General features: G+C 45.4%; 1 protein-coding gene across 12 annotated transcripts in view; it reads left to right on the forward strand.

The window, feature by feature from the left end:
• The window catches only part of SMG6 (SMG6 nonsense mediated mRNA decay factor), a 200,673-nt gene that overhangs the window by 33,584 nt on the left and 140,063 nt on the right, over positions 1–27,026 (forward strand). For 9 of the 12 annotated variants that reach the window (XR_015148077.1, XM_086359686.1, XM_086359690.1 and 6 more), the window contains exons 9-10: positions 13,577–13,638; positions 20,479–20,624. Coding sequence is in view for 11 of the 12 variants with exons in the window: in XM_086359686.1 (XP_086215812.1) it covers positions 13,577–13,638; positions 20,479–20,624 (208 nt within the window). In the remaining variant the exon portion in view is untranslated. Of the gene's footprint in view, positions 1–13,576; positions 13,639–19,820; positions 20,186–20,478; positions 20,625–23,681; positions 23,743–23,851; positions 24,336–27,026 lie in introns of those variants that run through there. The other 3 variants (XM_086359695.1, XM_086359693.1, XM_086359696.1) reach the window with 3 other exon arrangements.

Raw genomic sequence — 27,026 nt, forward strand, 5'->3', positions numbered from 1 at the left:
AGCATTGCTCTGACTGAATTGTACTTTGGTGTAAAGTCATCATTCAGTTCAATTCAGTCGCTCAGTCGTGTCCAACTCTTTGTGACCCCATGGACTGACGGCAGCACACCAGGCCTCCCTGTCCATCACCAACGCCCGGAGTTTATACAAACTCACATCCATCAAGTTGGTGATTCCATCCAATCAACTCATCCTCTGTCATCCCCTTCTGCTCCTGTCTTTAATCTTTCCCAGCATCAGCGTCTTTTCCAATGACTCAGTTCTTCATATCAGGTGGCCAGAGTATTGGAGTTTCAGCTTCAGCATCAGTCCTTCCAATGAATATTCAGGACTGATTTCCTTTAGGATGGACTGGTTGAACAGTATGAACAGTAAGATCATCAGCCTATATTAAAACAATAAAGAGGTCTAGGGAATTATTGCTGTTTGCATTACCAGGTCTCGTGGAAACTGCGGGAGAAGTTTTTGCTTTTAGTATCAGAGATAGTTATGTGGTGGGTTTTTGGTATTTTGTTTTTAACCTCATGCACATTTACTAATTTGTTAATTCAGAATAATTCTGTAATTATTCCAGAGGTTAGAACTGAACTTGTAACTGGCTTTATAAGTGTCAAGAGTTTCTGGCATGGTTTTTTTGTCATGTCCTTACTACTCCTGACCTCTAATCTTTTATCTCTCTGGCTCCTCTGTTTTCTTTTTTAATTTTATCTTGCAGTACAGTATATACCTTTATACGTGGCCCTAAATAACTTGCTTCTCAGTTTTATATGGGCATTTTTCTCTTTTCTCTTGCTTGTTCAGTTGTGAAGCCTTTTTCTCAGGTCAGCTAATCATCTCTGAGCGGATCAGGATTTTTCCTGTCCCCATTCAGGTCATTTCCATAAATACTTAGTGAATATTTTTGTATGTTGCTCATTGTTCTAGGCACTGCACCTAGAAAGGAAAATGATAAATAGTAGTCCTTCCTTCAAAGATACAGTATAGTAAGAAAAATGGATATGTAAATAAATACTTACGAAATGCTGTGTGTGACTAGAAATATGTACACCATGCAGAGGCAGTGCAGAGGGAAAGAAATTAACTCACGGTGAGCAAGGCAGGCTCCGTAGAAAAGTGCCGTGCCCTTCATTCTGAAGGACGGAACAAGCTCTTCAGGGAGGTGTGGGCAGCAGAATTCTCTGGCGTGGATTAAAATCATGGTGCTCGCTTCTGAGATTCTTAGTCAGGAGTCTGTCATTGGAACATTTTAGGCGATGGTGCAGATGTCCACACTGATGCTGTCTAATCAGTCCACTGGAACCGAAGAGTCATCACAGTGGATACTTCTAGGCTTTTGATTTGGCCCAAGCTTAGAAGTGAATCCTTCAAATAGTTCTTCTCTGCTTTATTTTATGCATTAGCAAAGGTTGAGTCATCCTACAGTCATGCCTTCCATCATTCTGGGAAGCTTTCTGAGCCAAGCCCAGCTTGGCTTGGGAATAAGTTATGCTTTGTGTTGTAACCATTGGCAATAAGTTCTAGTCTTGCTCTTCACACGCATAGTAGGACTGCAACTACTGAAGCATATGGGAGAGAGGATTTAGAATAATACCTCTGCCGATTTGCATTTTTTGGGGTGTGTCTTTCTTGGTAAAGATACTAGAGTCTTACTCTATCTGATGAGATTTTGAGCTGACTTGTGCCACAAATCTCTGAGATATTCAGCCCTAATTTGTAAAGCAAACTATTTGTAAGTCAGTTGACATTCTCTTTGAGGAATTTCTTCGGCATGTTTTCTTTAAGACTTCTGGACAGATCTGTAAAACAGTATGGCTTTTAAAATACTTTGAAGTGACATGTATCAAAAGGTTGGCTAAGACTCTAGTGGATGCCCGTGCTGCCCCCTCAGAAGCTGTCCCTTGTGGCTGAGGTAGACTTGGAGTCAGTTTTTCTGGATCATATTCCTAAATTTCTTTTTATTTTTGCGAACATGTTTCTCAGGCTCTTTCCTTGTTTCTACATCTGAAAAATGGGATCCAGTTTGCACCATCAGCAGCTCTGGTATTTAACACCCGTGCAGCTTTCTTGCATCTGGGTGGAGCCACAGACTTTCAGCACGGTCACCTTCATTTTTACCACCTCAGGTTAGAGTTTGATGGGGTTAGGACACACGGGGTAAAGGGTGTTGGCATGAAGTAAAGGCTTTTTGTGGGACAGCGGAAGAGGTTGTGGTAATTTAAAGAAAACTGTATTACAGAGTCGTATACATACAGGAAAGGGCCTATATCAAAGCCCTACAGTCTGATAAACTGTCACAGACTAAGCAAACTGTGTAGTCCAGCGGAACTGGTTTTTGACTTGCCGTTTCTGTGCTTCCCTTTCCTTTGAACTCTAAACTCACAGTCTCCCTACACTTTGAATAGGAGCAGTGAGAGGGATAAAGCACTGTAAGTAAGTTCGGAAGAAGTTAATGCTCGTGATTTCCCCGCTTTCTGGCATGCCCAGGATTGATTTTCTTTGTTGAGAGAGGATAAGGAGAGCACAGAGGAGAATTGCATCAAAGATAAGACATTTGAAAGTGTTTGCCATGTCTTTTGAACCAGATATTTTGAGTCTGGGAACCAGCACCCAAAGGATATGACTGACAGAAAACTAGATGGAAGCAGGCCTTCCTCCAGTCACAGTGAAACTGAGTCTGTCACCAAAAGTGCTGTGGTTTTCAGCCTCGAGGTTGAGCACTCTGGCTATTGGGGGAACAGTGACATCACAGCCTGCCTGCTCCTGGAGATGCTTGGGTCCAGCTGGGATGTGGGATCCCTCACGTTCTGTGTTGCACGTTTATGGCCTTGTCTTTGGTGTCTAGGTAAATGCCAGGCTGCGTCAGCTCGTGTTGTCATCCATGTGTAACCCATTTTTATTTCAGCCGTTTTCTTCCCCAGTCTACTGCTGGCTGCCAGTGAGGTGTAGAGGTGCCTCTGCTGATAAAGAACAGATACAGAAGTTCACATCCAAACCTGAATAACCATTTTTAACTTGAAACACTTTTCCTAGGAGTCGATGGGCCAGAATCCTTTCCTTATTTGGTGCCTTGCTCAAATCCGAAGCTCATGTGAGGTTGTCAGAGCTCCCTGTCATGCTGGCTATTTGCTTTTTTGGTGCCCATGGCAGAATGGTTTGTGAAACCTTCTTTGTGACCACATCTTTCTTAAACCGAACCCTCGTTCTCCTCTGGGTTCTTAGACTAGTTCTTACTCCTCCCTTTCCTGAGAGATTCAGGGGTTTTCCTGTATTGTGGTAGGTGGTAGGCGGGGGGGTGGAGGGGGTATGTTTTCAGACATTTTTTTCCAGACTTTGCACAGTCCCTTGGTGATAGTCTGTAAATGCACTTGTCTTCTTTGACTCTTGAAGAACTACTTCCTTATTAAACAGGCGGATTGGGGATTTGTCTAGAAAAATGTTAGGGTTTTTATTTTACTAGTTTTATTACTGCTATTTTACTGACATGGAGAATAAGCTTTTATTCGCTTTTCTCACTTTTCTTTTTTCTCCCTCCTGGCCGGCATTATCCTCGGGTGCAGTTGTTAAGTGCTTCCACCAACGTGCATGATACAATCTGGACTGGAAATGTCTACTTCCCTTCATGTGCAAGACTACTCTCTTGTTTGGACCACTGGTCTCTCAGTGAATGATACCCGAGCCACTGATGGGTTTTTCTTTGGGGTTGCCTTAGCTTTTGGCCTTTAGAAACATCCTCAGTGTCATTCCTGGTTCTGCCAAAAGGTTGCCTTTTTTTTTTTTGAGGTGAAAGATGAAGAGCTCAGAGTCTGGAAGCAGACTTGGGCTGGTCATTTAACCTCTCTGTGCTCAGTTTTCTCATCTGTAACATAGAAATAATAGTAGTACTTACCTCACAGGATTGTGGAGAGGTGAAATGAGCCGATAGTCCTAAGGTGCTTAGAAATGTGCCTTACACGGAGAAGGTGCTGGGGAAGTTTTGACTGTCACTAAGGCAGCTGACCGTAATGCTTGCTTTGTTTGGCTAGGCGAACTTGAGTCTGAATTGTGTCTGAGTAGCTTGATGGTACTTTTAACTCCTAAAGCACAGAGCAAGCTCTGTAAATTTAACCTGTCCTTAGTTGGGAGCTGCCCCCAAGCTTCTGAAAGGTGCCATCGAATAGTTAAAATCAGCTATTAGGCCACACTTCATGCTGTGTGAATTATATATTTGGGCAAAAGAGTAGAATGGTTCCTCCAGTCCTTTGCTCCCTTGGCTGAGCCTCACTTGTACCTCAGAATGTGTGTCTTTTCCTGCTACCAGGGGGTACACCAGAAATTGTGAAAGTGGGGAGTATTGTAATCTTAGAGCAAACTCACATCCATCCATGTCTTTAGCCCACTGTCCATCACTGTTGATCATTTCTTGTCCTGAGATACAGAAACAAATCATTCACTAAAGGACATCAGCCTAGAGCAGAGCTGACCACTGTGGTAGCCACTAGCCATATGTGGTTGCTTAATTGAAATGAAATAAAACTAAAAATTCAGTTCCTCAGTCCCAGGAGCCACCTTTCACTCATTTCCCACCTGTGGCCAGTGACTACTGTATTGGTCAGTGAAGATAAGGAATATTTCCATCACCGTGGAGAAATGCTGTGGGCAGAGCTGGTCTAAAGACAGACGTGTATGTGACTAAGATGTACCGTGAGACCCAGAATCACAGAGGCATGTGAAACAGTCTCTGCGTCTAGAGGATAAGGTGTCAAGCTCAGCCTGGAGGTAGGGTTTGGGAAGAGGGGTTTAAGCAAGGAAAGGTAGGGCTTTGTTAGACATATTTAATATAAAGGAGTATGTGCGAAGGCATTAGACAGAAGACTGGGCGTGGCAGCAGTGAGAACACTGTGAGTTGAGGGCACCTCTCTGTCAGCAAGAGGGGAGGCAGGAGGAACAGCCAGAGACCAGACTGGACAGGCTGTTTGTTCGCCATGAATTTGCAGGTCACTTTGTATGAGCCTGCTGGCCGTGGTGAACAAAGTCCACAAAGCCATGATATGTGCGTACAAATCGGCAACAAATGCTATAAGAGCGCGTAAACCAGAACAGCAGTTCTCAAACTTTGCTGTACAGTACAGTCACCTGGGAAGCTTTTAAAAATCCTGACGCCCAGGTTTCACTGCCTCGCGAGGTAAATCAGAAAGAATATCTGAAGATAGAAGCCAGGCATCGTATTTTTCAAAAATTCATAGGCAATTCCAGTGAACTGTAAAGGTGGGGAGCTGCTGGGCTAGAGGGTCAGGATGGCCACCATACCCTCCTCCCACGTGTCCTCAGAGGGACTGTGCTTGACACGTTCAGGAATCAGGAAGCTGCAGGAGCAGAGGAGGTAGATTATCACACAGGACTCTTTGGTGGCCATTGTAAGGACTTTGGCTTTTATTCTCACATTAGCCGTGGTCTCTTCTTGGCCAGTCTGTTGAGCTGGAATATGGCAGATGGAGCAATTACTCAGGATCAAAACCCTTAATTCCTGATAGTACTGTTTTTCTTTGAACACTTTTGGATTTTGCCGAATTATCTTCCAGAAAGGTATGTGTGTGTATATATATATATATACCTGCACACACACACACACACACACACACACACACACACACGTATATATGTATTTAAACTTTATATTTTATCTTGGGGTGTAGCAGATTAACAACGCTATGATAGTTTTAGGTGGACAGCAGGACTCAGCCATACATACGTGTATCCGTTTTCCCCCAAATTCCCCTCCCGTCCAGGCTGCCACAGAACATTGAGCAGAGTTCCCTGTGCTGTACAGTAGGTCCTTGTTGGTTATCCATTTTAAATACGGTAGAGTGTACATGTCGATCCCAAACTCCCTGTCTCTTCCCCCCATTCTTACCCCCTGGTAGCCACACGTTTGTTCTCTTAGTCTGTGAGTCTGTCAGAGAGAGATTTAAATGCTCATGGTGATGAGTATGTTATTTCCCTCCAGCATTAATATTAGTACCGGACTGTTTTTCTTGAGTTTTTTTTTTTCTGTGTATTACCTGGATAATCTACCTTACCATTATCAAATCTGTATATTTTAATAGATTCTTCAATAGTCATTTACTGAATACATATTAAGTACAAACACTATGCTAGGCTGTTTAAAAATATTATTGAAAGGAAATAAGAGAATTTCCAGTTTATTTCTAAAGATGAAATCTGTGTTTCACTTAGTTTGAGTAAGACCTCTACATGATTCTAAAGACTTCTACTTGGTCTGGGCCACTGCTGGTCTCTGTAAATTGAGTTAGTTAGAACTGAACCATTGGGAATTAGGGACAAAGGATCATTTGAGCATGGAATGATCATTTTCTTTGTCTTCCCTCTTTTTTCTCTGTTGCCACTGGAGGATTACAGCAGTTTCTAAACTGGTCTCCTGGCCTCTGAACACTTTTATCTTGCCCCTCCCCCCCAAAAAAAGCTAAAATTTCTAAACAGTAGCCAGAACGTCCTTTTAAAATTAGAGCTTTGCTTCTGTCACTACCCTGCTCAAAACCATTCAGTGACTTGATCAAGATCAAACTCTTTAACAGGGACTTCTGCAACTTGGCCCAGCCTATTTCTCCAGCCTCCTCCTTGCAGAATCACTCACCTGGCCAGGCCAGCGTGCCACTCTTGGGAACATCACTCACGCTGTCTTCTTTTCTTAAGACACATAGACGTGACTCTTCAATGTACTTTTCCTCGGACATCTCTGATGCTTCTACTGTGGAAGTAGACAGCATCCTATACTTGCCCAATCATGGTGCTCTATAATTGTGTTACCCACCGAGCAGAGATTCTCTCTGCTTTGTTCATAGTTCATGCACAGTGTCAGGTACCTAGACGATGGTAAGTCAGTTTTTGTTGAATGAATGAAGGAGTGGGGTGGACACAGGGTGAGAAGGACCTCACTCACCATCATCAACACACTACTGACCCATTCATTTAAAAGATGGTTTGAACTTGTGTATGTGCCTTTGGAAAGCTATTTTCTAGTCGTCCACCTGACCACCAAGTGGGCGCTTCAGCCCTTCCTCTTCTCTCCCACTTTGTGCAGATGCAGAGTTGTCCCAGTTCCCCCATTTTTTTGGGTGGATGGGCATGAGAGTTCCCAGACTCTTTGAGAGAGATGAGTCAGAAAGAAGACTCATTCAGAAAGTAACTCAGTCAGAGCAACAGTGCTGCCCTTTGGCTGAACTTTCTCTCTTTCTCTGTGTACCTTGAGATGCTAAGTTGGTGGCACTTCTGAGCTCTAGGTTGTCAGACCACACAGCACAGGGATTCATAAACCTTAGTCTGGCACTTTCCCTTGATTAGGGTTGTTTTAGGAGAACTTCTGGCCCCCTGGTCCAAGTGAAATGCTGATTGGGCTTGGATGTGTTGTATTTTCACCGGGCCCCTTAGCCTCATAGTGGCTTCCAAGCTGGAAGCCTTGAGACCCCATTCATATTTCTCTCTAGCTTTCGGGGCATTTGAGGTCAAAAGCTGTGGGAGCAGCAGTCTTTGGCATTTGGTGTGTTTTGTGCTGTCATCACAGAACAGGATGGTGTTTGCTGAGAAGCCGGCAAGAGAGATTCAGTTTAGTTAGAACTCTGCATCTTTGGGCTTTTAGAATTGGAAGGAGCACTGTGGATTGGTGATTCCCCTGCACTGGTAGGTGGAAGGGTAGCTGTCAGAACTTCCTGGGGGGTGGCGCTTCTTTTAAAACAGCCAGGAGCATCATTGCTGTTTCCACTGTGTGAGTGGTAGCCCTCAACTGTTGTGCAGATCCATACATTTTTTGAGACCCCAGTGTTACAGATGAGCCCAGGGATCAGCAAGCTTTTTCTGGAAAGAACCAGATAGGATTTTAGGCTTTGGGACATACACTCTCTGCTACAGCCACTCAGCTCTGCCTCCATAGGGGGAAAGCAGCCACAGACAATACGAAACAAGCAAGTGTGTCTGTGTTTCAGTAGAACCCTATTTGTGGACCCCAACATTTAAACTTTATATGATTTTCATGTGTCATGAAAAATTCTTTCGATTTTTTTCAGTGGTTAAAAAACATACGAACCACTCTTCGCTCATGAACCATACGAAAAAACCCTTTGGCCATAATTTGCTGACCCATGATCTAGCCCAGGGTTTCCTAGTCTGTCTGTCTTTCAGAATTACCTGGAGACATTTTCAAAATGCTGACTCTGAGGCTACTTCTCCCCTCCCGGAGGACTCTGATCCTGAAGGCCTGGGGAATCTGTATTTTTTACAGAAGGCCTTCTTGTGATGTGTACATGATCAGGGGTGTGGAATTGCTGATACTCATCTCACCCGGCCTTCTCATTTTATTTTTTGTCTGCATCACTGAAAACCTTTATTACATTTTATACTGAGTATTATTCCATTGTATGGATAGAGACCACATTTTATTGGTCTGTTCATCAGTGGATATGTTTTTCTGTTCTTTGGCTGTTGTGAATAATGACCTATGAACATCTGTGTGCCAGTTTTTGTGTGGACATATGTGTTTGTTTCTCTTGGGTATATACCAAGGGGTGGGATTGCTGGGTCATACGGTCACCTCCTTCCTTTGCACACACTTGCATCTTAGGACGTGGTCTCCCCCACCGGCGCTCACACGCCTGCCTGCCCTATCCCGCGTGAGCTTCCTTCGCCGTGACTGCCCTGCTGAACCCAGCACCTGCACGTGTGTGTTCTCAATTTCCCAGTCACGTCCAGCTCTTTGTGACCCCATGGACTGCACAGATTGTCCGAACTGTCCATGGGATCCTCCAGGCAAGAATACTAGAGTGGATTGTCATTTCCTCCTCCACAGCCTTCTCATCTTATTGAAGAAAGAGCCTTAGAAATTTTATGTGACTTGTCAACAGTGTAGCAAATCAGTGGCATAACCAAAATTCAAACCCAGGTCGTGAACCCAGTTCAGTGGTCTTTGTTCAAACTGTTCTATACCACTTCCTACCCCCGTAAACAAATAAGCCATAAATACAGAATAGTCACAGATGCGTGATTCTTTCTCTTTTCTTTAAACCTAGTGCCAGTCACCCTCCCGAGAGCCAGCCAGTACTCTGAGCTCGGCTGTCCCCCTGCTCGCCGGGTTTTCCGGAGCTGACTGCTGATTTGCCGTTCAGCCCCATTTCCCTCTGGTCTGCTGGCTCTAAGTAGGGGAGATAATGAAGCAATAGCAAGTAAATTGCTTTCGTGTAAGACTTTGTTGAGGCAGCACTAAGCTGCTGTGTGAGAGTGAGAACTGTTGTTTGAAGGGGTCCCTAGTTTTAAGAGGCGTGTTTTACACTTGAGTTCACATGGCTCCAGTCCAGCCGTTTAAGTAGGACATCGCTACATGGAGTTTGGGCTTAATTAGAGCTAATTGAGCTGTCATCCTGCCCAGAATGGTTCAGGGGAGAAGAAACTGAAGGTGAGGAGTAATTCACCATACCTGCTCCACCTCCGCCTTGGCGGGGCTCTTTGGGATTTGAGGATTGATTTTTGTGGTTTGCTCTGTCTTGTCCCTACAAGGCATCTGAGTCTTGCCACGTGACTTGCCTTTGCATTGTTCTTCATCTGTATCCTGGAAAGAGGAATCCCGGACGTTCTAATGAACAGTTTTGTTCCTACTGTATGGCGGTTATACTGCTGACTTACCCTTTGGCTTCCACGTTCTACATCCTCACTTTCTCTGTCATCTTAGATCTCCCCGCCACAGACTTTTCTGCCCGAGGGACAGTGACAGGGAAACACAGTCCTCCTGTCACCCTCATAGTCACAAGGCCTTGTCCTAGGTTTCGGGGCATAAATGGGGAGTTGGCAAGTTCATATGTTATTTGCTTACCTTTTATTGTTGGACTGCAAGTTCTTTGGCTTTGAGGACCCTGTCTTGTTAGTCTCCTCTTGCTTGTACCTGGCAGGGGGCACTGGGGTGAAGGTGGGCGGCTTCATCTCTGTGCTCCCAGTCCTCTCCACCCTGTAATCTCAGCACTTGAGGTAGGTGATGACTGGGCTTTGATGGCAGGCTCTGAGAGTCCTTGACTGTTTCTAACAGGTACCCTTGAAACTTGGCCTTCCCCCACGTTGTGTCATATCGACAGGTATAGAGCCATTTTTAATACTTGGTATATAAAAGTAGAGGCATTCCAGATGAATAAATTAGAGAACGATAGTTTATATTTCCCCAAACCCTTTAAAGATGCATGCTGGAGTTCCTCTTAATATTAAGTTTTCTCCTACTGTCCTTAAAATGATTAACTTTTCAGATATTCAGTTTTCCATACAGCTCTTTCGAAGGAGGAACAGCTCTCTAAAATTGAAATTGGGCATATTTCAGAGTCCTCTCCTCAGGTGATACCTCACTGCCTCTCAGCAGCTTCTTTCTCCTTCCTTGCTCTGCAGTTCACAGAGCACTCAGGCAGTTCTGAGTGCTGATAACCACCACAGGCATAAGACATTAACTCCTCAGAATGCTTTAATTTGTATTATTTCGTTTTATCCTTTTAGCTCTGAGTTAGGTGACATCAGTGGTAGAAATTCCATTTTACAGTTTAAGAACAACCCAAACCATTTTAACTCATAATCCCATAGTTAATGGCCGGTATACTTTACTGTGAGTGTCGTACCCACTATTAGTGTCTCTTTGGGTCATTGCTTTTAGATGGTATAGAAGACTCAGGTGTCCACAGTGAGTTGGTTTTGGACTTTGAACCAAAGAGCCAGGCACCCTTTAATAATTCTAACACCTCTCAGCGCTAACACCCAAGAAGCATTTTTGGTTTCTGGTGACCAGTATGTAATTGCACAAGGAAGGTCTGGAGGCAGATAGCTTCACCATACGAGGAGAAGTGGTTCTTTCTCCACCTGGGAGACCATCCAAGTGCCCTGTTAAGAATCGAGAAGTTCCAAACGTGAGGCCAGTCCGGGGTGATGTGTTGGAGAGAGAGGAAGCTCAGACTGAGACCTTCCTTACTGTGGACTTGGTGTCAGTTAAGTTGTCCTAAAGTTCTGCCTCAGCATGTGCTGACTTCATGTTGATATCTATGATGATGCTTAGTCCCATTTTAATCAACGTGGAACAAATCTTTCTCAGAATAGCATGCTTTACCTCTCTGTACAATGTATCTACATTTTAGCTCCTTTCCTGCTCAGAATATTGGTGACAAATAGAGATAAACTATATTTAGGGTAGCAGGTACTTTCAGACTAAAAATAAAGCAGTGGTTCTCATTAACCAAGGTCAGAGAGAATGTGTGTGTAGTTTGAGTTTGCTAAGATTCCCTTCACTGTCACTAGTTGAGAAACAATGCATCGAAATCCGCTTTCTACTGGATACAGTTAAAATACACTAATGGTAGGTGTGAACTCAGATAATTAAGTCGGAGTCATCTGCTACCCTGAGGGTGAGACCTTTGGGAAATACGTAGCTAGAATCACAGTATTAAAAGAACCCATGGTGCGCTCATTTTATTGCAGGAGGCGTTGTGGGTCACGCAGTATGTTTCCTGCCTAATCGGTAAAGAAAATTGGAAGAGAAAACTGAACTACTCTTTTAGTGTTCTTCTTCCCTCATCAGCCCTTCATGAATAAGCTCACCAGTTCTCTTCCTGAGACAGATGGCAGTTTAAGGGGAGGAGAACTGTTTTGAAGTCAGAAGACCTGGGTTCAGGTTCTAACTCTGCCATATACTGGTTTACGTTGCTTCAGTTTTTGAGCTGTGTTGCGTTGGGGGATAATAACTGGCTTGAATTAAATGGGTTAATACTGTTTATCCAATGACCTTGTATGTATAAATATAACTGGTTATGGATGAGTTAACCAGTTTATGATTGACAGCTGGAAAAAGGGACAATTGAGTTAAAACAGGAATAGAGAGAAATATGTATTTTTATCTTTTTATTTTGAAATAATTTTATACCCATGGAAAAGCTATAAGAATAATACAAAGAACTCCTGCATATGCTTCACCTGGTTTCCCCAGTTATTAACGTTTTACCACTTGCTTGTTGGGAGAGGATGTTCGGCTGACAGTTGAGTGTTTACAGCACGCTGAGCGTGGGAGGCACTGTTGTCTCCACTGTGCAGAAGGGAAATCTTTGGGAGGTTCCATTTGTTGAATCTCCATCGTGTAAAAGGGAAAACTCAGGGAGGTTACATCTGTTGCCTGAGACCCCGTAGCAGGTAAGTGGCAGAGGTTTGAGGGGTAAGTTTCCACTACCTTCCTTTGCATTCTAGCCCAGGCCTTGCCACTAACCATGGCAGAACCACTGACCATTCGTTTTGCAGCAATTCCTCATCTTTCATTTCTGTTCATGGAACCCAGTGTCCCCCCAGTCCTGACTCACCTCTCTATAGAGACAGGTTACCTTCCTTAAAGTATCCTTTTTAACTCCAGAATTCGATGTTTGATCTGATGTTGCTGATTAAATGTAATTCGTTTAAGCAAAAATAAAGACTGAAAGACTGAAGATTACATGCAGTTTGTGGTTGAAGTCGCTGGTGAGGTGAGAATGCCCCCCTTTCCTCACACTCAGTTTCCGTGTGAAATTGGTGGCACTGCCACAATTTGATTGCTTTTCTCTTTTGCAAGAGTATAAGCCTTTTGGGCAGAGCATCCAGGGTGCTGGACCGTTCCTTGTCCTAAGCACCCACTCTTGAGGGATTCTTGATCCTTCTTCCTGTCTGGTTACAAGGCCCTGAGCACATTTCTTCCAGGAGACCAGGGAGGATGATAGGGTTTGATTCTGAGATTACTCCTACTGTCTTTGAAGTTTTTTCCCTCCCTTGTTTTGCTCAGAAGAATCTCTCTCCTAGTTTTTGACAGAAGTAGATTTTCTAGAACCTTGAATTGAGGTTGCAAATTTGGTGACTCATGGATGTGAGCCAGATATGGCTGGCAGATGCATGTTTTTGGCTTGCCTAATGTTTAAATTTTTTGTTGTTGTTGTTAGTAGCTAACATGTAAAAGTCAGAGGATTTCACATAAAAAACCAGCACTCAGTTTTTATTTAAAAGAAGAAAAAAGAGAAAGATTTTAACTTTGGTTTTAAAAGCCAGAGAAATACAATTTGATGAGCTAGTTAGTGGTGGGTTTCCTTACCCTTGGTTTCCAAAGAAGAGTTTTGCTTTTGGGGTACATAGAAAAACAGCTCTTAAGTAAGAGTATGGACTTATGCAGGATCATCATTATTCCTGTCTTGCCCTTGTCTCTGTTTCATTTTCATTGTATGAGGCCAGAGTGACTTGTAGATGGCAGAGGGCGACAGGCATCTTGCTTTCTGCGCTGCTTGGCTGGTACTCAGTGCTTCGCTCCCTGCACTCAGGCACTGCTGCCAGCAGGGGGTGCTGTCTCCTCACTGAGCCTGCAGTCCTCTTGGCTCAGCTGAGCAGCAGCTGTTGGGCATGGGCTCTGGGTCTGTGTGAGAGTTTGGGCATGTTCATTTGGTTCCCATCCCTAGTGCCCACCCCTTAGACCCTGGCCAGGTTATTGTGTCACTAGGGACTCTGTTCAGTAACAGGAAACTGGGGAAAGTTTAATTGTTTTCTCCTCTCTCTTTTTCCCATGCAGCTGAACAAAAGGTTCATCCTCAGTTTTCTCCATGCCCATGGGAAGCTGTTTACCCGGATTGGGTAAGTGTGCAGGATGTTTATTTTATTTTCCTACATTACAAGTCATTTTGGAATTTAATATTGTTAGCAACTAGACTGTGTTTGTAACTGAGGGCACAGGGTGTGAATTCTTAGGGGCCTCCACCTTCCCTCCCCTTCCCTCCACTCACTCTCCTCCAGTGCTCATGAAGTTTGGGAAATGTTACTCTCCCCCCCTCTGACTCCCCTTTCTCTACCTTTATTAAAACCCCCTTTTAACCACAGTCTTTTTCCACCCCCCAACCCTAATCCCTCTGGGTTTCTCTTTCCTCTGCCTTCCGGCTCAACCCCTAGTGAGCTCCTCAAGGAAGTCATGCTCAGTCCCTGGGTGCAGCTGCCAGGGGTCCTCCTTGGGGGAAAATACTATCCACTCACTTTCCCTTAAGGAGAAGGGAAAAAGAGTGGACAGTGATTTTTTTCCTCCAACAGTTTCTCCCACTTCAAACCATACCCCTTCCTCCTGTGCTCAGTGTCTGGCACCATGTTGCTGAGCTCAGTCAATGCTGAGACTTTTCTATAGTCTCACTGGCCACCATGGATTTCCAGATAAATCTCAGGGAAGGTGGTGTGTGGGAGACCCTGTCGTTTAGCGCTTTAAGTCTCTGGGGAGAGACCACGTTTCGAGTGTTCTTTTGGTGGGTCAGAGTTTCTCCTGACTGTGAAGCCAGCGCCCCTGTGCTGAGTGCTTTGTTATTCCAGGAGAGGAACAGGTGGCAGTGCCCGCAGGTCTTCTCTGCGTTGAATACATTCTGAGTTGGAGGTTTTCTGGTGAACTACCCTTTGAGGTGCTTGTTTTAGACTCCAGTTGCTCCAGTTGTTGTGTTTCCCTTTCGCTTTCTGTCATAACCTTGTAAGTTTATCTCTTAACGCTCTAGAAGGTTTCCTTAGTGGGAGAAGCTGAAAGGCTTTGTCCTGTTCGGAGGAACACTGTTGAACGTGTTGGCGGACTAGAAACTGTGCCTTTTACATACTCATGTATCATCAACCTGGGCAAGAGTGACGAGGATGGCCGTAGTCTTGAAATGACTTGGAAAACTTGGAGCAGTGCCAGTAGATGCCTGTCTGCTAGTAGATATATGTGTGAAGTAACCACTCAGCAAAGGAAGCTAGGTCCCTCAGTAGCAACACCCCCCGCCCCCACGCCAGCTCTACTCTGGTGGGAGTTTTTGCTCAACACTGTTGTAACCCTAGTGCCTGGCATGTAGTTGATGCTCAGTAAATAGCTGTTGTAGGAATAAGTGAATCATTACAAGAAATGGGTAGATTGCAAAAGACTGGAGAGAAGGAATCTAGAATTCTTTTGGGTCATCGTAGACCCAGGCCAGTCACTAGTGAATAATGTGAAGCTGCAGTTTCAGGGTGGGTAAGACGATATTATTTCATGCAATAGCACAGCATATCAGAAAAAACTACTGTACTACACTTAAAATAGGTGCTGTGATTCTTCATCTCTTTATTCTTTAAAAATTCTCATTAAAAAAAAATCTTTCCTTTAGTACCTTTGTTGTCAGCATCTTCTCTCTGTTTTTCCTTTTGCTGTGTTTGCCCTTTGAATGTTTATGTACCATGTTTGCTCTAAGGCATGATTTTTCAACCTCTGTACTATTGATATTTTGAACCTTATAATTCTTAATTGTAGGGGCTGTCCTGTGTTTAGCAGCATCCAAAGCTTCTACCCACTACAGGCCAGTAGCATCCTTTCCCTTCACCCCCAGGTGTGACAATTAAAATGTCTCCAGACATTGCCAAATGTTCCCTGTGGTGCAGAGTTACTCCTGATTGAGAACCACTGCCGTAGGCATTTCTCAGCTCTGTTAGAAACTTCTGGGACTAAAAAAGTTAAAAGTCTTGGTCCAGAATATAGGAATGTTTAGGATATATATATATATATTATATATGTGTTATGTATATATATATATAAAATCAGATTATGCATTAGTTAAAACCCTATTTTTCCCCCTTTTAAATTTCTCATGTTTAGATGTGTTTTGGAGGAAGTTTGGAAAAGAGTCGCAATAATGATTTAAAAAAAAAAAGCTAGAAATGATTTCTGAGAAGATAAATGAATTTTTTAAAAATAAGATAACCAAAGGTTTACTTAGAGACAGCTGTTGGGGGTACCCTAACTGTGTTTAACTATTAGAGTCATAAGCAAATAGTTTTGATTTCTGTGGGATGACAGCAAGAGAAAAATAGGCTTATGTTGCAGCTGGAGAGGTTTGGGTTATATGTAAGAAAATTTCACAGAGGGAAGGTGTTCAGGAATTTTCTTCTCTGCTGAAAAATGAGCAGATTATCTCATTTGTCAGAGGTGGTTTCCTGTGGTCCAGATTATTTTTCAAGATCTCTTCTATTCCTGCATATAACCAACTCTGTTGGCAAAAAGATAAGGCCGGTCTAGTTCCACCTTCATGAACACTGAGTTGTAGTAGTGTTCACATGAGGAAAATGCATGTAAATTCTGGGCACTTCAGCCCCTCAGTGAGTATTCCTCTCGTGCTCTCTTGGAGGTGAAAAGAGAATTGAGCCCCATATTTATTCTGGAAGGCAGAGAAACAGCAATAATTTTTCTATTGGAAAGAAAAAAAGCCCCAAACTATAGAAGTCTGTAAGACCAGAAAAGCGATGAGCCCAAGCCACACACAGCAACATGGACTGCTGCCTAATTACCAAGAAGATGTGAAATGTGGGAGGCGTTGAAAATGAATTAAGAGTGAGGAGATTGTAATGGGGAGCAGCTGAAGACACATCCACTGTCCCGCCTGCCTGCTGAGAAAAGCCCCAGCAGCGTGGCCCTCCCAGTCTTCGTCCTCTGGGCCCGTGTTCCCTGCTGCCTCCGAGTGCACTTGAGGGCCTACTGTGTGCCACACCAGTCTCCTTTCTCTCAGCAGCTGGCAAAAAAAGAAATTCCAAGTGTTTGATGGAATCAGGTGCCAAGAAGAGTTTGTTTTTCTCTGCTGACTAGTTCTAAGACCTCGAGAGGGAACGAGTCAGAGCGTCTGTGGGCTCTGGTTTCCTTATCAGTAGTTTAAACAGATGAGCTCCAAGGTCTGTTCCAGTCCTTATGTTCTATAGCCCTGTGATTTTTGTTTCTCATGGCTACCCTGTCACACGGCCGAGTTGTTTGGTTTGGTTTGATTTTGCTATTGGTTTGCTCCTATCTTGTACAGTTTTTAAAAATCAAGATGTTAAGGAAAATTAGGGAGCCTGATTCTTTTCCGCAGAGAATATTGTCAGGCCAGCTGTGTTCCCCAGTATCTGAGAGATCGGGTCCTGCCCCGTTACTCACTGTCTGAGTCACACCCGAGTCTGGTCCCAGTGCTGTCTGAAAGATTGATTTCTTGAAACTGCCATTCACAGGAGACTAGGTGTCTCTTGAGATCTCTTCAGAAAGCGATCACTTCAGCCGGAGAAATGCACATCCTACAAGTGATCATACAGTTTTAAAAGACAGGGCCAGAGTCCTCCCGGGCTCAGGGAACAGAATCGGGCAGGAGTGCTGTGTGGCTCCTGACAGACACTGGCTCTCCCGGGGAGGGGCACAGCGGACCCGCCTGGGACTCCTCTGAGGGGTCGGGAGGCCGGCCATCTGTAGACTTGGGACTCGTGACGAAGAGAATAATTTAGCTTCCCATTGTAGCCTAGGTTGAAGTTGCCACTTTAGTTTTTTACTTGCTTGCCGAGTCATGCTCTTTGCACACTTTCAAGATCTCTTGGAATTCAAAGACTCATGTGTTTATTTTGGACTTCGAATTGTTAAAAATATTATGTTTGTGTCTTGATTTACTTTTTAAAACTAGAAGTGTATTATATACAAAAGCCAGAAGTATCCATCGTAGGGGAAATCTTTTTACCGTATACAGTGCTCGTTGTAAAATATTTAGAAAACCCAGCAAAAAGAAGAAATAAAAAATTATTCCTATTCTCACTATCCAGAGATAACTATCCACTGTTAACACTTGATGTATATTTTTATCTTCTCTTCCATACATCACACACATGCATTCTCTTATTTATTTTTTATAAATATCTATAAAAGGGATCACATTAAACTACTTTAAAACTGTCTTCAGTTAATATATATTAAACTTAAAAACAATCTAATACAGCTTCTAAAAAATATAATTCAGTTGTATGGATATGCCATCTTAATTATTTGTTGTTGTTGGACGTTTTAGGCTGCTTCCAGTATTTTGCTGTTATAAATTGCCATCTTTTTATGCTTTCTCACCTCTTTCTCTATTGCTGCTACTGCTGCTGCTTCTTGTGTAAAACTTTTACAATTATTACATAAGTAATATGTAAAAATCTCCTTGTAAAAGTATAGTGTGCTTTTCTAAAATTTCTTTCAACTCTTTCCCAACCCCTGTGCCCTCCAAAGAGATAATGCTGGATACCAGGTTGTGTATTCTTTAGACCTTTTTATTGCATTTGCATAATTACTTATGTAGCCATAAAAACCATCATTTTATTTTGTGGGTTTTTTTCCTAAACAAATTGTATTCTGTCATTATCCCAGTGTTAGTATAATTTTCATTCTGCAATATGGAGTGGAACAAAGAGAAAGAAATAAAACTACTTACAGGTAATTGGAGACCAAAACCAGAGAGCATTTTGGTTACAAAATTGGGTACGAGAAATGCCGTTATCGAGCTCTGAGGAAGAATCTTTTATCTGCATGTCCTTCAGTTGTTGCCTCACAAAGCTGATGTTGTCTGAGAACTTCATCTTCCCTCGTATCTCAGAAGTGGAGTTACTCTAACTCATACCCTTATGCATTTGATTTCTTTTTCTTTTGTTTTAATCATTGTGAACTAGTTGAAAGGTGAACAGCAAATTTTTTTTTTTTTTTTTTTAACTTAAAAAAAGACGATGTGGACATTTGGCCTGGTGCTCGTTTGAGCCTTAAGTCTGACCTAGGGAGTGATAATGGCTGTTTCAATTCGCATCCCGGGAAAGAGTCTTCCTCAGACACAGCCTCGAAGCAGGACCGTCCCACGTGACACTTCTGTCGTGTCGTTCTGTGCTGGCTCTCTACCGCCTTTCAACACAGAGACACATGGCTCCGAGACTCGCCCGGTGTGGCTGCTTTTCAAGCAGAGTGAACTCTGCGATTCTCGTAATGAGAAGTGCTAGCCCCCCTCCCCACCTCCGACCAGAAGGAGTGCTGCACAGTGTCAAGGTTTAAAATGAAACCTTTGTTACAGCCCAGGGGGAAAAATGGATCCAGTCCAGCCCCAAACATATCACTCTCTGCCATTCCAAACCGACCAAGAGTTTTAATGGTTCTGAAACTTTTTAGAGGTGGGAGAAAATCAGTGTGTTTTGGTAGTTTTGTTGCTGTTGGGTGGTGGCGGCAGAGTGTGGGGTGGGGTGGCACTTGAAATGGCATGTGGGGGCAAGGAAGCAAATGCCTGGCATGTTTTGTGCCAATGAAAACGAGGACAGCTCAGCAGAGAAGGGCACTGGAACGTAAACTGTAGTTGACCCGTAACTGTGGCATGACTTCTGGGTGCTGGGGGGTCAGTCGCAGGAGGTGCCTCCAAGGGCGAGGAATGAAGCTTGCCAGGCTTTCAGAAAGCTGTGGAGTTTTCTAGCCTGGGGAGGGTGCTTACTACACACCGGAGAAAGGGTTGAGGTTCAGGTGAAAGCAGAAGCACCTTTCCCTGGGACTCGAGACTGTGTTGTATCCTTTGAGGAGGATTCCCTTCCCTGTGGCTTTCCAGAAGCTACTTATTAATCCAAGCTGGAGCTCTTCCTCACCCTCCTCTCCCCTCACCCCAGTACACAAGCTGTGGACCACAAGCAGTTTGCTTGCTTGTGAGGGGGTGTGAGGATGGATGAAAAGATACTCTGGTGACCGTGAATTGTTCGGCGTGGCCCTCAGGCCCATGTGCCTGGTTTTTTTCTCTCTCTAGCACCGAGTTTGAATTTGCTTTTTATTTCTGAGGACTTCAGCTGTGGTTTGTTCCCGTTGCCAGAGGAGCTCCAGGCATGCACCACTGTTCTGTGGCCACGTTTGGCAAGCAGCGGTTTGAATGACCTCTCCTTAGGAGCGCCGGGTCACTGGCTAGATTTCTGCCTCCCTACATTACAGGCTCTTCCTGTATTGGGAGTGGCAGTTGGCCAGGGCATTATATTTCCACTGGCCTGAAAACATACAGACCCTGATGAGCAGAGCCCTTGTGAGAGGGAGGAGGACAGCAGCTCAGGAAAGGCTGAAACAGATCATCGGGGCCCCCGGTTGAGGGGTTCTCCAGGGGACATTTGGGGTCCTTATGTGGAACGATTCGTGTGCTGGTCCCTAAGTTGACAGCAGCAGAACTGCGTCTGAGAGCCTCTCTGAAGTGAAGCTTTGAGTGAAGAATCTTTAGATTCACAAACCTCTTCCTAGAATATGGTTTTCATACTAGAGAGTTTGGGGACTATGCTGGCCTTAGAGCTTAAAGGAAATTTGTTCACTATTTAGAAAAACTGATGGTTTCAGAGAGAAACTTTGATTTCAGCTGGAATCCAGTTATTGCCAGAGGTTAGGAAATAGCATACCAAAGCGTAATAACTCATGGTGATTTATCCAAAAAATTGAGTTGTTTCCATCTCTAAACCCTGAACACGTCTTTCTTTTAAATTTGTTCACAACCTTAGGGTACCCGGAAGGTTTGTGAAGTCAAAGAAGCATCCTAGGTGTTAGCTGTCTGCTTTTCTGAGAAAGAGAGAGAAAGAGGGAGGGAAGAAAGGAATGAATGAGTGCGTGTATGTGTGCGTGCACGCACTGAGTGCTCTCGGGAATATGCCTCACTGATGGGCTGGCTGTGCTTGTAGGATGGAGACGTTCCCTGCAGTGGCTGAGAAGGTCCTCAAGGAGTTCCAGGTGTTGCTGCAGCACAGCCCCTCTCCTATTGGAAGTACCCGCATGCTACAGCTTATGACCATCAACATGTTTGCTGTACACAACTCCCAGTTGAAAGGTAAGGAACATCCAGTTTCTTAATCTAGACAGATAAAGATTAATCTGTCTTCTTTCCTGTGCTGCCATGCCACTGCAGAGTCACACACACACACACACCCACCCACCCACCCACCCACCCACCCACCCCTTCCTCTTTTCGTCCATCGCCTTTCAGATCTTTCATGTACCCTCCGAAATCCGTATGACTCTCTAGTGCTTGGGTGGGATGGTTGGAGGGAATCATGGGTATAGAGCTTAATTTGCAAACCCAGAGACGCTGCTGCACATCTGGCTGTGCTGAAGGCAGCAGCAAGGCCTCTCGGAGGCTGCAGACCCAAAGCCTGTCCCCGGGGGGAGGCATGGCTGAAATGTTTCATTGCAGAGACCATACGCTTGGCAGGGATGGGGAATAGCTGTTTCTGGACTAATGTACCCTGTTTGTTCAATATGGAAAAGTCTAGTTCCCTATGGGATATCCCTTGTGGGAGTCTGCCAGGGAGTAAGAACAGAGAATTGATGAGCTTTGGTGACTCAAATCTGGAAGCAAAAAACTCACCAGCCCCAGAGTTTGGCAGATGTAGTGGTATGCATTCTGAGATGCTTTTCTGAACGCTGGGTGTTTTTTTTTTTTGACATGAGGTGGGAGGTGGGGAAGGAGAAATGGGGGAGGGGCTGATTGGCAGGATTTGTAAATGTTCTGGTGACCAGGTCACAGTGGAAGGATGTTAACCGGATCCCTTCCCTTCTCCCCCACCCCACTGAGGTAAGGATGATGTGGTTTGACTTGATGGAAATCTGTAGCCTGGAGGTGACATTATTTTGTGTGTTTGTTTGCAAAGGAGACTTGGTCCATGCTGCCAAAAAATCATTTCAGAGCCTCAACAGAGAGTGTCTGGTCTCAGGATTAGAAGGTTGTCACCTGCAATCCCAGGAAGTGGGAATTCCCTTACAGAGACTCCATTGTAAAGCAGACCCAGTGTTTCTGGACAGAGTCTCGCTGGTTCTTTCATGGCACCTTTTCTTAGTGGTCTCTGTCACTCTGAAGTTGGTTTATTTCCCTTTCCCATTTGTATTTAGGGTTGTGCTTCAGCCTGCTCTGGTCAAGTGGGGGGGTGCTCTCCCTGGTGAGCAGGCAGCTGCGCTTTCCTCTGAAACTCGGCTTCTCCGGGGACTCCGCCAGGCCCTCTGCTGGTTTGCGTGGGCTTTCCGTCACATCTGAAGCCTAGAGGGAGTTCTCTCGTGCGTCTGCCGCAGCGTCCACAGCTCCTTGCAGAAGGTGAAAGGCTCAGGTTGAGGTGCCATTTTGAACTTCTCTGAATATGTCCGGGAACACCACTGAGAAAGCACGCAGTCCTGAGGGGCAGTGGTGGTTTCCAGGAAGGAGGAAATAGAGTTTGTAAAGGCTGGTGAGGCGGTCAGTCCGGAGGGGAAGGAACTCTATCCCTTCCTCATGGCTTGAGGGTCTCGAGGGTCGGGCCACCGGGTGGGAAGCTCGTGGGCTCGGGGGAGTGGAGCCTCCCGAGGTAGCTTCCTGTTCACTTCCCTGCCTCCGTCTGGCAGCGTCGCAGTCAGTGAGCCGCCTGTCACAGAGCGCAGCCTCTGCCAAGGTACTGTTTCCCCATCAGGGAACCTGGAGGTGTGAATGTAAAGGCCCCACAGCTCTAGTCTGCGGAGCCTCTGTTGTCAGCAACTTCTGCTCCGCGAAAAGGAAGATGTTGGCCTTTTCATAGGCCACCAATGAGTCCTTTCCTTGGAGCTGTTGTAAAGTTAAAAGTTAAGAAAATATGGGTGAAAGAAGGTGAGACAGTGAGAACAGAGAAAGAAGGAAGTAGTGCTTTCCCCTTGGAGGCCAGCATGCTTTTTCTCAGACTCTTTACCATGGTCGCTCCTAACGAGGACCTGCTTGCCAGGAAGGACGCGTCGCAGCCTGTGCGTGAGACCCAGCCACCGGCTCCGGCTTTGTCCTGACGCTCACCTCCACGGGGCAGCTGGGGCCGAGAGCTGAGGTGGTCCAAGGGTGTTTCAGGGAAAAACAGCCCGGGCCACAGGATGTAACACTCAGCTAGGACAGAGCGCTCTGTGGACATGCTGCCAAGTACCCGGTGTGCAGCTGAGGCGGCTGTCCAGACCCCACTGTGTGGGCTGCCATTGGGAGAGGGGTGAGCAGAGCACTCAGCGGGGCTGGCTGGTGGGAAGATGCACTTTTCCATTTCCCAGCATGTGAGTCATCTTCGCTGGGCCCCTGTGCTGTGCTCGCACGGACAGTGGCAAGAAGGGGGTGTTGTGGCTGAGCTGCAGCATCTGTGCCGGGGGTGGAGCGGGAAGGGGGTTGGGGAGAGGGTAAAGATTTAAATCCTTCACTAATCAGCAGCAGTTTGAATCACATTTTTATGAGTAAGGAAGTGATAAATCAGCCCTTGAGTGTTCAGCCCCCGGGTCCCGTCAGCCGGTGCCCTTCTGAAGGCTGCCCTCCAGGCCGGTCGGCTGGCTGTCAGAGCCGCCACCCAGCCACGGGACCCCGGCTGTCTGCAGCCAGGAAGCGAGGGCCTGCTGCTGCCTGGCCCTCCCAGGTGCTTGGGGTCTGTGGTGATTTGGCAGTCGCTGCAAGTTAACAGAACATCTGGGCCATCATTTTTCTTTCCATTCCTTCTTGGACTTGTCCTTCTGGGTGGGTGTTTGCATATGTCAGTTCCTGGACTCTGTGGAGAAGGAACGTTCCAGCCCAGAGCAGAGGTGATCTGTGTCCCCCAACGGCCGTCGAGATCCTCTCCATCTATGCCTGGCCCTTCCCTGGAGATGTGGTGCCTAGGGAGAGCCACAGGGATAGCCTTATGAAAAAGCATGTCCTTTGCTGTAGCCTCTAACTCGTTTTTGTATGGGCTCGGTGCTACCCTGGTATAAGTCCTCTTTTCAAAATATCGGAAATGATGCTAATAGTGTGATTATTAAAATACTTTTCAAATGTGCTTTCCTTGGGGTCGAGAGACACAGAACTCTTAAAGAGCTTCAGGCACCCCAGAAGGCCCAACGGAAGGGAAACACTTAGATGGTCAAAGAGGCCTTTCTTAACTTACAGTTTTCCCTGGAGCTCAAGGAGGCAGAGGTCGTGAGATTTGTCCCCCTTCCAATAAAAGAAAGTAAGTTGACTTTTGCCACATCGTTTAACCAATGAACCTTTCAGGTCTCAGCAGTGATCTTAAAACTCACAAGTTCAAGGCTATTGATACCTTTATCTCCTCCCATCAGGTGGGTGCTCTGCAAGAAGCCTGCTGGAGTGGGACTGCAGAGAGTCCAGAATCCTGCTAGTCTACATTGAAGAGGTTGAGGACAGAGACATGCGAGGGATGTTCGGGTTTCCCTTAGCAGAGGGCCTGGTATTTATCAGGCACTCAGTAAGCATTCACTGAGCACATGGACGAGGAAGTCCATGGTTCCAGGCCGACCGTCACTGAACAGTGTGTTCCCTTCCTGGCCTGTGTCCAGAATTGCCCTTTGGCGAGTAATGGGTGGTGGCGAGATAGGTGGTTCCCAGGGTGATGTCACCGCCGGTCATCGGAGAAGCGGGGCCTTCTCCACGTGCCTCAGCATTTAACACTTCAATAGCCACCCGATTGGCTGATGTGGTGCTGGAGAGGGAATGGTTGATCTAAACCACAAGCACTCCCAAGAATTTTAATTTTTTTTTTTTTTAATTCTGTAATGTAAGGAAATAAAGCTCTCGTTTCTTGAAGAGGAGTAATCGAAGCAGTATTTGTGGTAGGGCACCCCTGGAACCCCACTGCATCTCCCATCTGTGCCCAATTTGCTCCATTCTGGTCCCCTTGTTTCTTCCCCCTGTTTTCTCTCCCTCTTGCTCTCTCTCTCACTTTGTCTTTTTAAAAAATATGTTTTTATAATTCCTGGAATCAAAACCATTGCAGGCACACACTGTTTTATTTTACTGTATTATTGGATTATACTTCCTATAAATCATTGGATGTTATTCATTGGCCACCGCTAGAATAACTTCCCTTTTCTGTGCTCTGGCCCCTTCTTTTTCCTCCTCTTTTTCTTCATCTACCAGTTCACAGAGGAGGCCTCCGTGTCAGCCTTGCAGAAAAGCCCTGGTGACAGCAAGAGGGCACTCAAGAGACACTGCTCGTGTGTTCGCCGTTGGGGCTTCCTGTTCTTAGGGAACGTTTAGGGGCTGGCATTGAGCTAGGGCTAGGCTGGCATTCCTTTCGTTATCATTTATGCTCGCTTTTATGGTTTGTTAGTAATCCTGAATTGCAGGAGGTGGTGGGAGGGGGTGCCACCTGCCTGCCTCCAGAGGGATAGAGACACGGGACCTGTCGACAGGGGACCCACAGAACTTGACCCCAGTGTGTGGGATGCTTGAAATGGGAGCCACTCACCTCCAGGCTGTGGTCATGTATGCAGGTTGACCCTAGTTTGTGAAGTTTACAGTCACAACCAAAATTTCTTTGTCTTCAGCAAACCACTGCCTTAGAGACCTTTGGTAAGGCAGGGTGCTGCCCCATGCAGCTCACTTCTGTCTGCATCTCTCACCGGAGCAGAATGTATCAAGTGCCTAATCCCCTGCTTGTCAGAACAGCTGTACAGGAATCCACCTCTCGGAAAGGGTAGGCCTGAGTTGAGCTCTGTAAACTGCCCCTCTCATCCCTTCTTGTCTGTCTCTGGTGATAGAAACTCTTGGGCTGTTTCTCCCCAAGGACCTTTGCGTAGATTTTACAGGTAGTCGGCACTGCCTGGCCTTCGTTTTCAGGACTGCTCAGTTGAGGGCAGATAAACAAAGAAACAGCCAGCTTGGCCCCCAAATTATGTGAGAAATGGATTCGGAGGTCAGAAGAGGCAAGGCTTTAGGAGGCAGACCAGGGGAAGGACGCATCCCTCTGCCCTGCCCTCTGTTCCTCCGGGGGAGCTACAGCTATCAACAGGCTGCTTAGCATGGATTTCTTCCCTCAGAGTTCCCTGGAACAGAAGGAAAAGCTAAGGAAGTGTTTGTCGTGGGATCTTCCTATCTTCCCTACTCTGAATTTCAGGGTCCTTGTTTTCAGAATGAATCCGTTATTTTAGGCTGAGGAAGGAGAAGCAGTTGTGAAAAGCTAAAGACATGAGAAAATCCACTCATATCAATAAAATTAAGCCTCTTACCATGTCGGTTGGTGAAATGGTTTCTGGTTTTGCCCCAGGGTTACAGTGTGGTTTGATGTCCGTGGCTGCTCTGTGGGGCAATGGAGAAGTGCAGTGTCCCGTCACCACCTCATCTTTACTATGGGCTAGAGACCTCATCTCTGCTGCCATTTTATAGCTTCTCAATTTGATTTTTTTTTTCTCCTGGATGGATGGACTTGTTCTGAAAGAGAGACGTTATTGGGGGGATGCTGGCAGCAGGACTCTCTGCTGCCTTTTGTGAACTCTCCTTAAACTCTTCCTGGGGAGTAAAATTTTACATGTTACAGGGGGCGTGGGCCAGCTCTCTGCTATTTGTTGAATACTCAGGGAACATGAGTATGTTCTTGGGGTGGGGATTAGGGGGAGTAAGTTGCACTTTGGACCCTAACCAACTAAATGTTGGTCTGGGGAAGAACTGTAAGCTTTCAGATGTAGTGGCCAGGAATGACAACAGAACAACATTGTGGTCATACCTGATGAGATTTTATGGTTGCTGTATATGTATTCTCATGTGATGTCTCCCGTCAGCCTCTGACTCTTTGCAATCCCATGGACTATATATAATCCATGGAATTCTCCAGGCCAGAATACTGCAGTGGGTAACCTTTCCCTTCTCCAGGGGACCTTACCAACCCAGGGATCAAACCCAGGTCTCCCGAATTGCAGGCGGATTCTTTACCAGCTGAGCCACCAGGAAAACCCAAGAATACTGGAGTGGGTAGCCTGTCCCTTCTCCAGCAGATCTTCCTGACCCAGGAATCGAACTGGGGTCTCCTGCATTGCAGGCAGATTAACTGAGCTACCAGAAAAGCCCCGAGACAGATGGAACAGCTATTTTGTGTCCTATTTCGTCGATTTACAGACTAGAAACATACTAGAAAGGCTGAGTAACTTTAGGAAGGTCACAAAGGTAGTAAATTACACCCAGGTCTGAAGGGTCCAGCCTCCCGTGTCAGATGGCACACAGAAATTTCTTTGGACCTGGTTGAGACAGCTCAACACAGCAAGCAATCGTTCCCACCCTGCCTCACCACCACCTCCACCCCCCAGTCTAAGCAGCTGCATTTTCCCTCTACTAAATAATACAGATAGCTTGGCACACTTAAACTCTGTCCTCTTCTCCTTTTCTCTTCCCCAGTTAATATGCTACTGTTGTCAGCTGTTTTAATTATTTTTTTACTTTTAAACCTTGAAAGACAAGTTGTTGTTTTCACTTTTGTTTTGTTTTCATTATTATCATGATTGT

Source organism: Bos grunniens, chromosome 19 (assembly GCF_055505025.1).
Source record: "Bos grunniens cultivar Pamir isolate PY7600 chromosome 19, Bosgru_T2T1.0, whole genome shotgun sequence".
NCBI lineage: Eukaryota > Metazoa > Chordata > Mammalia > Artiodactyla > Bovidae > Bos > Bos grunniens.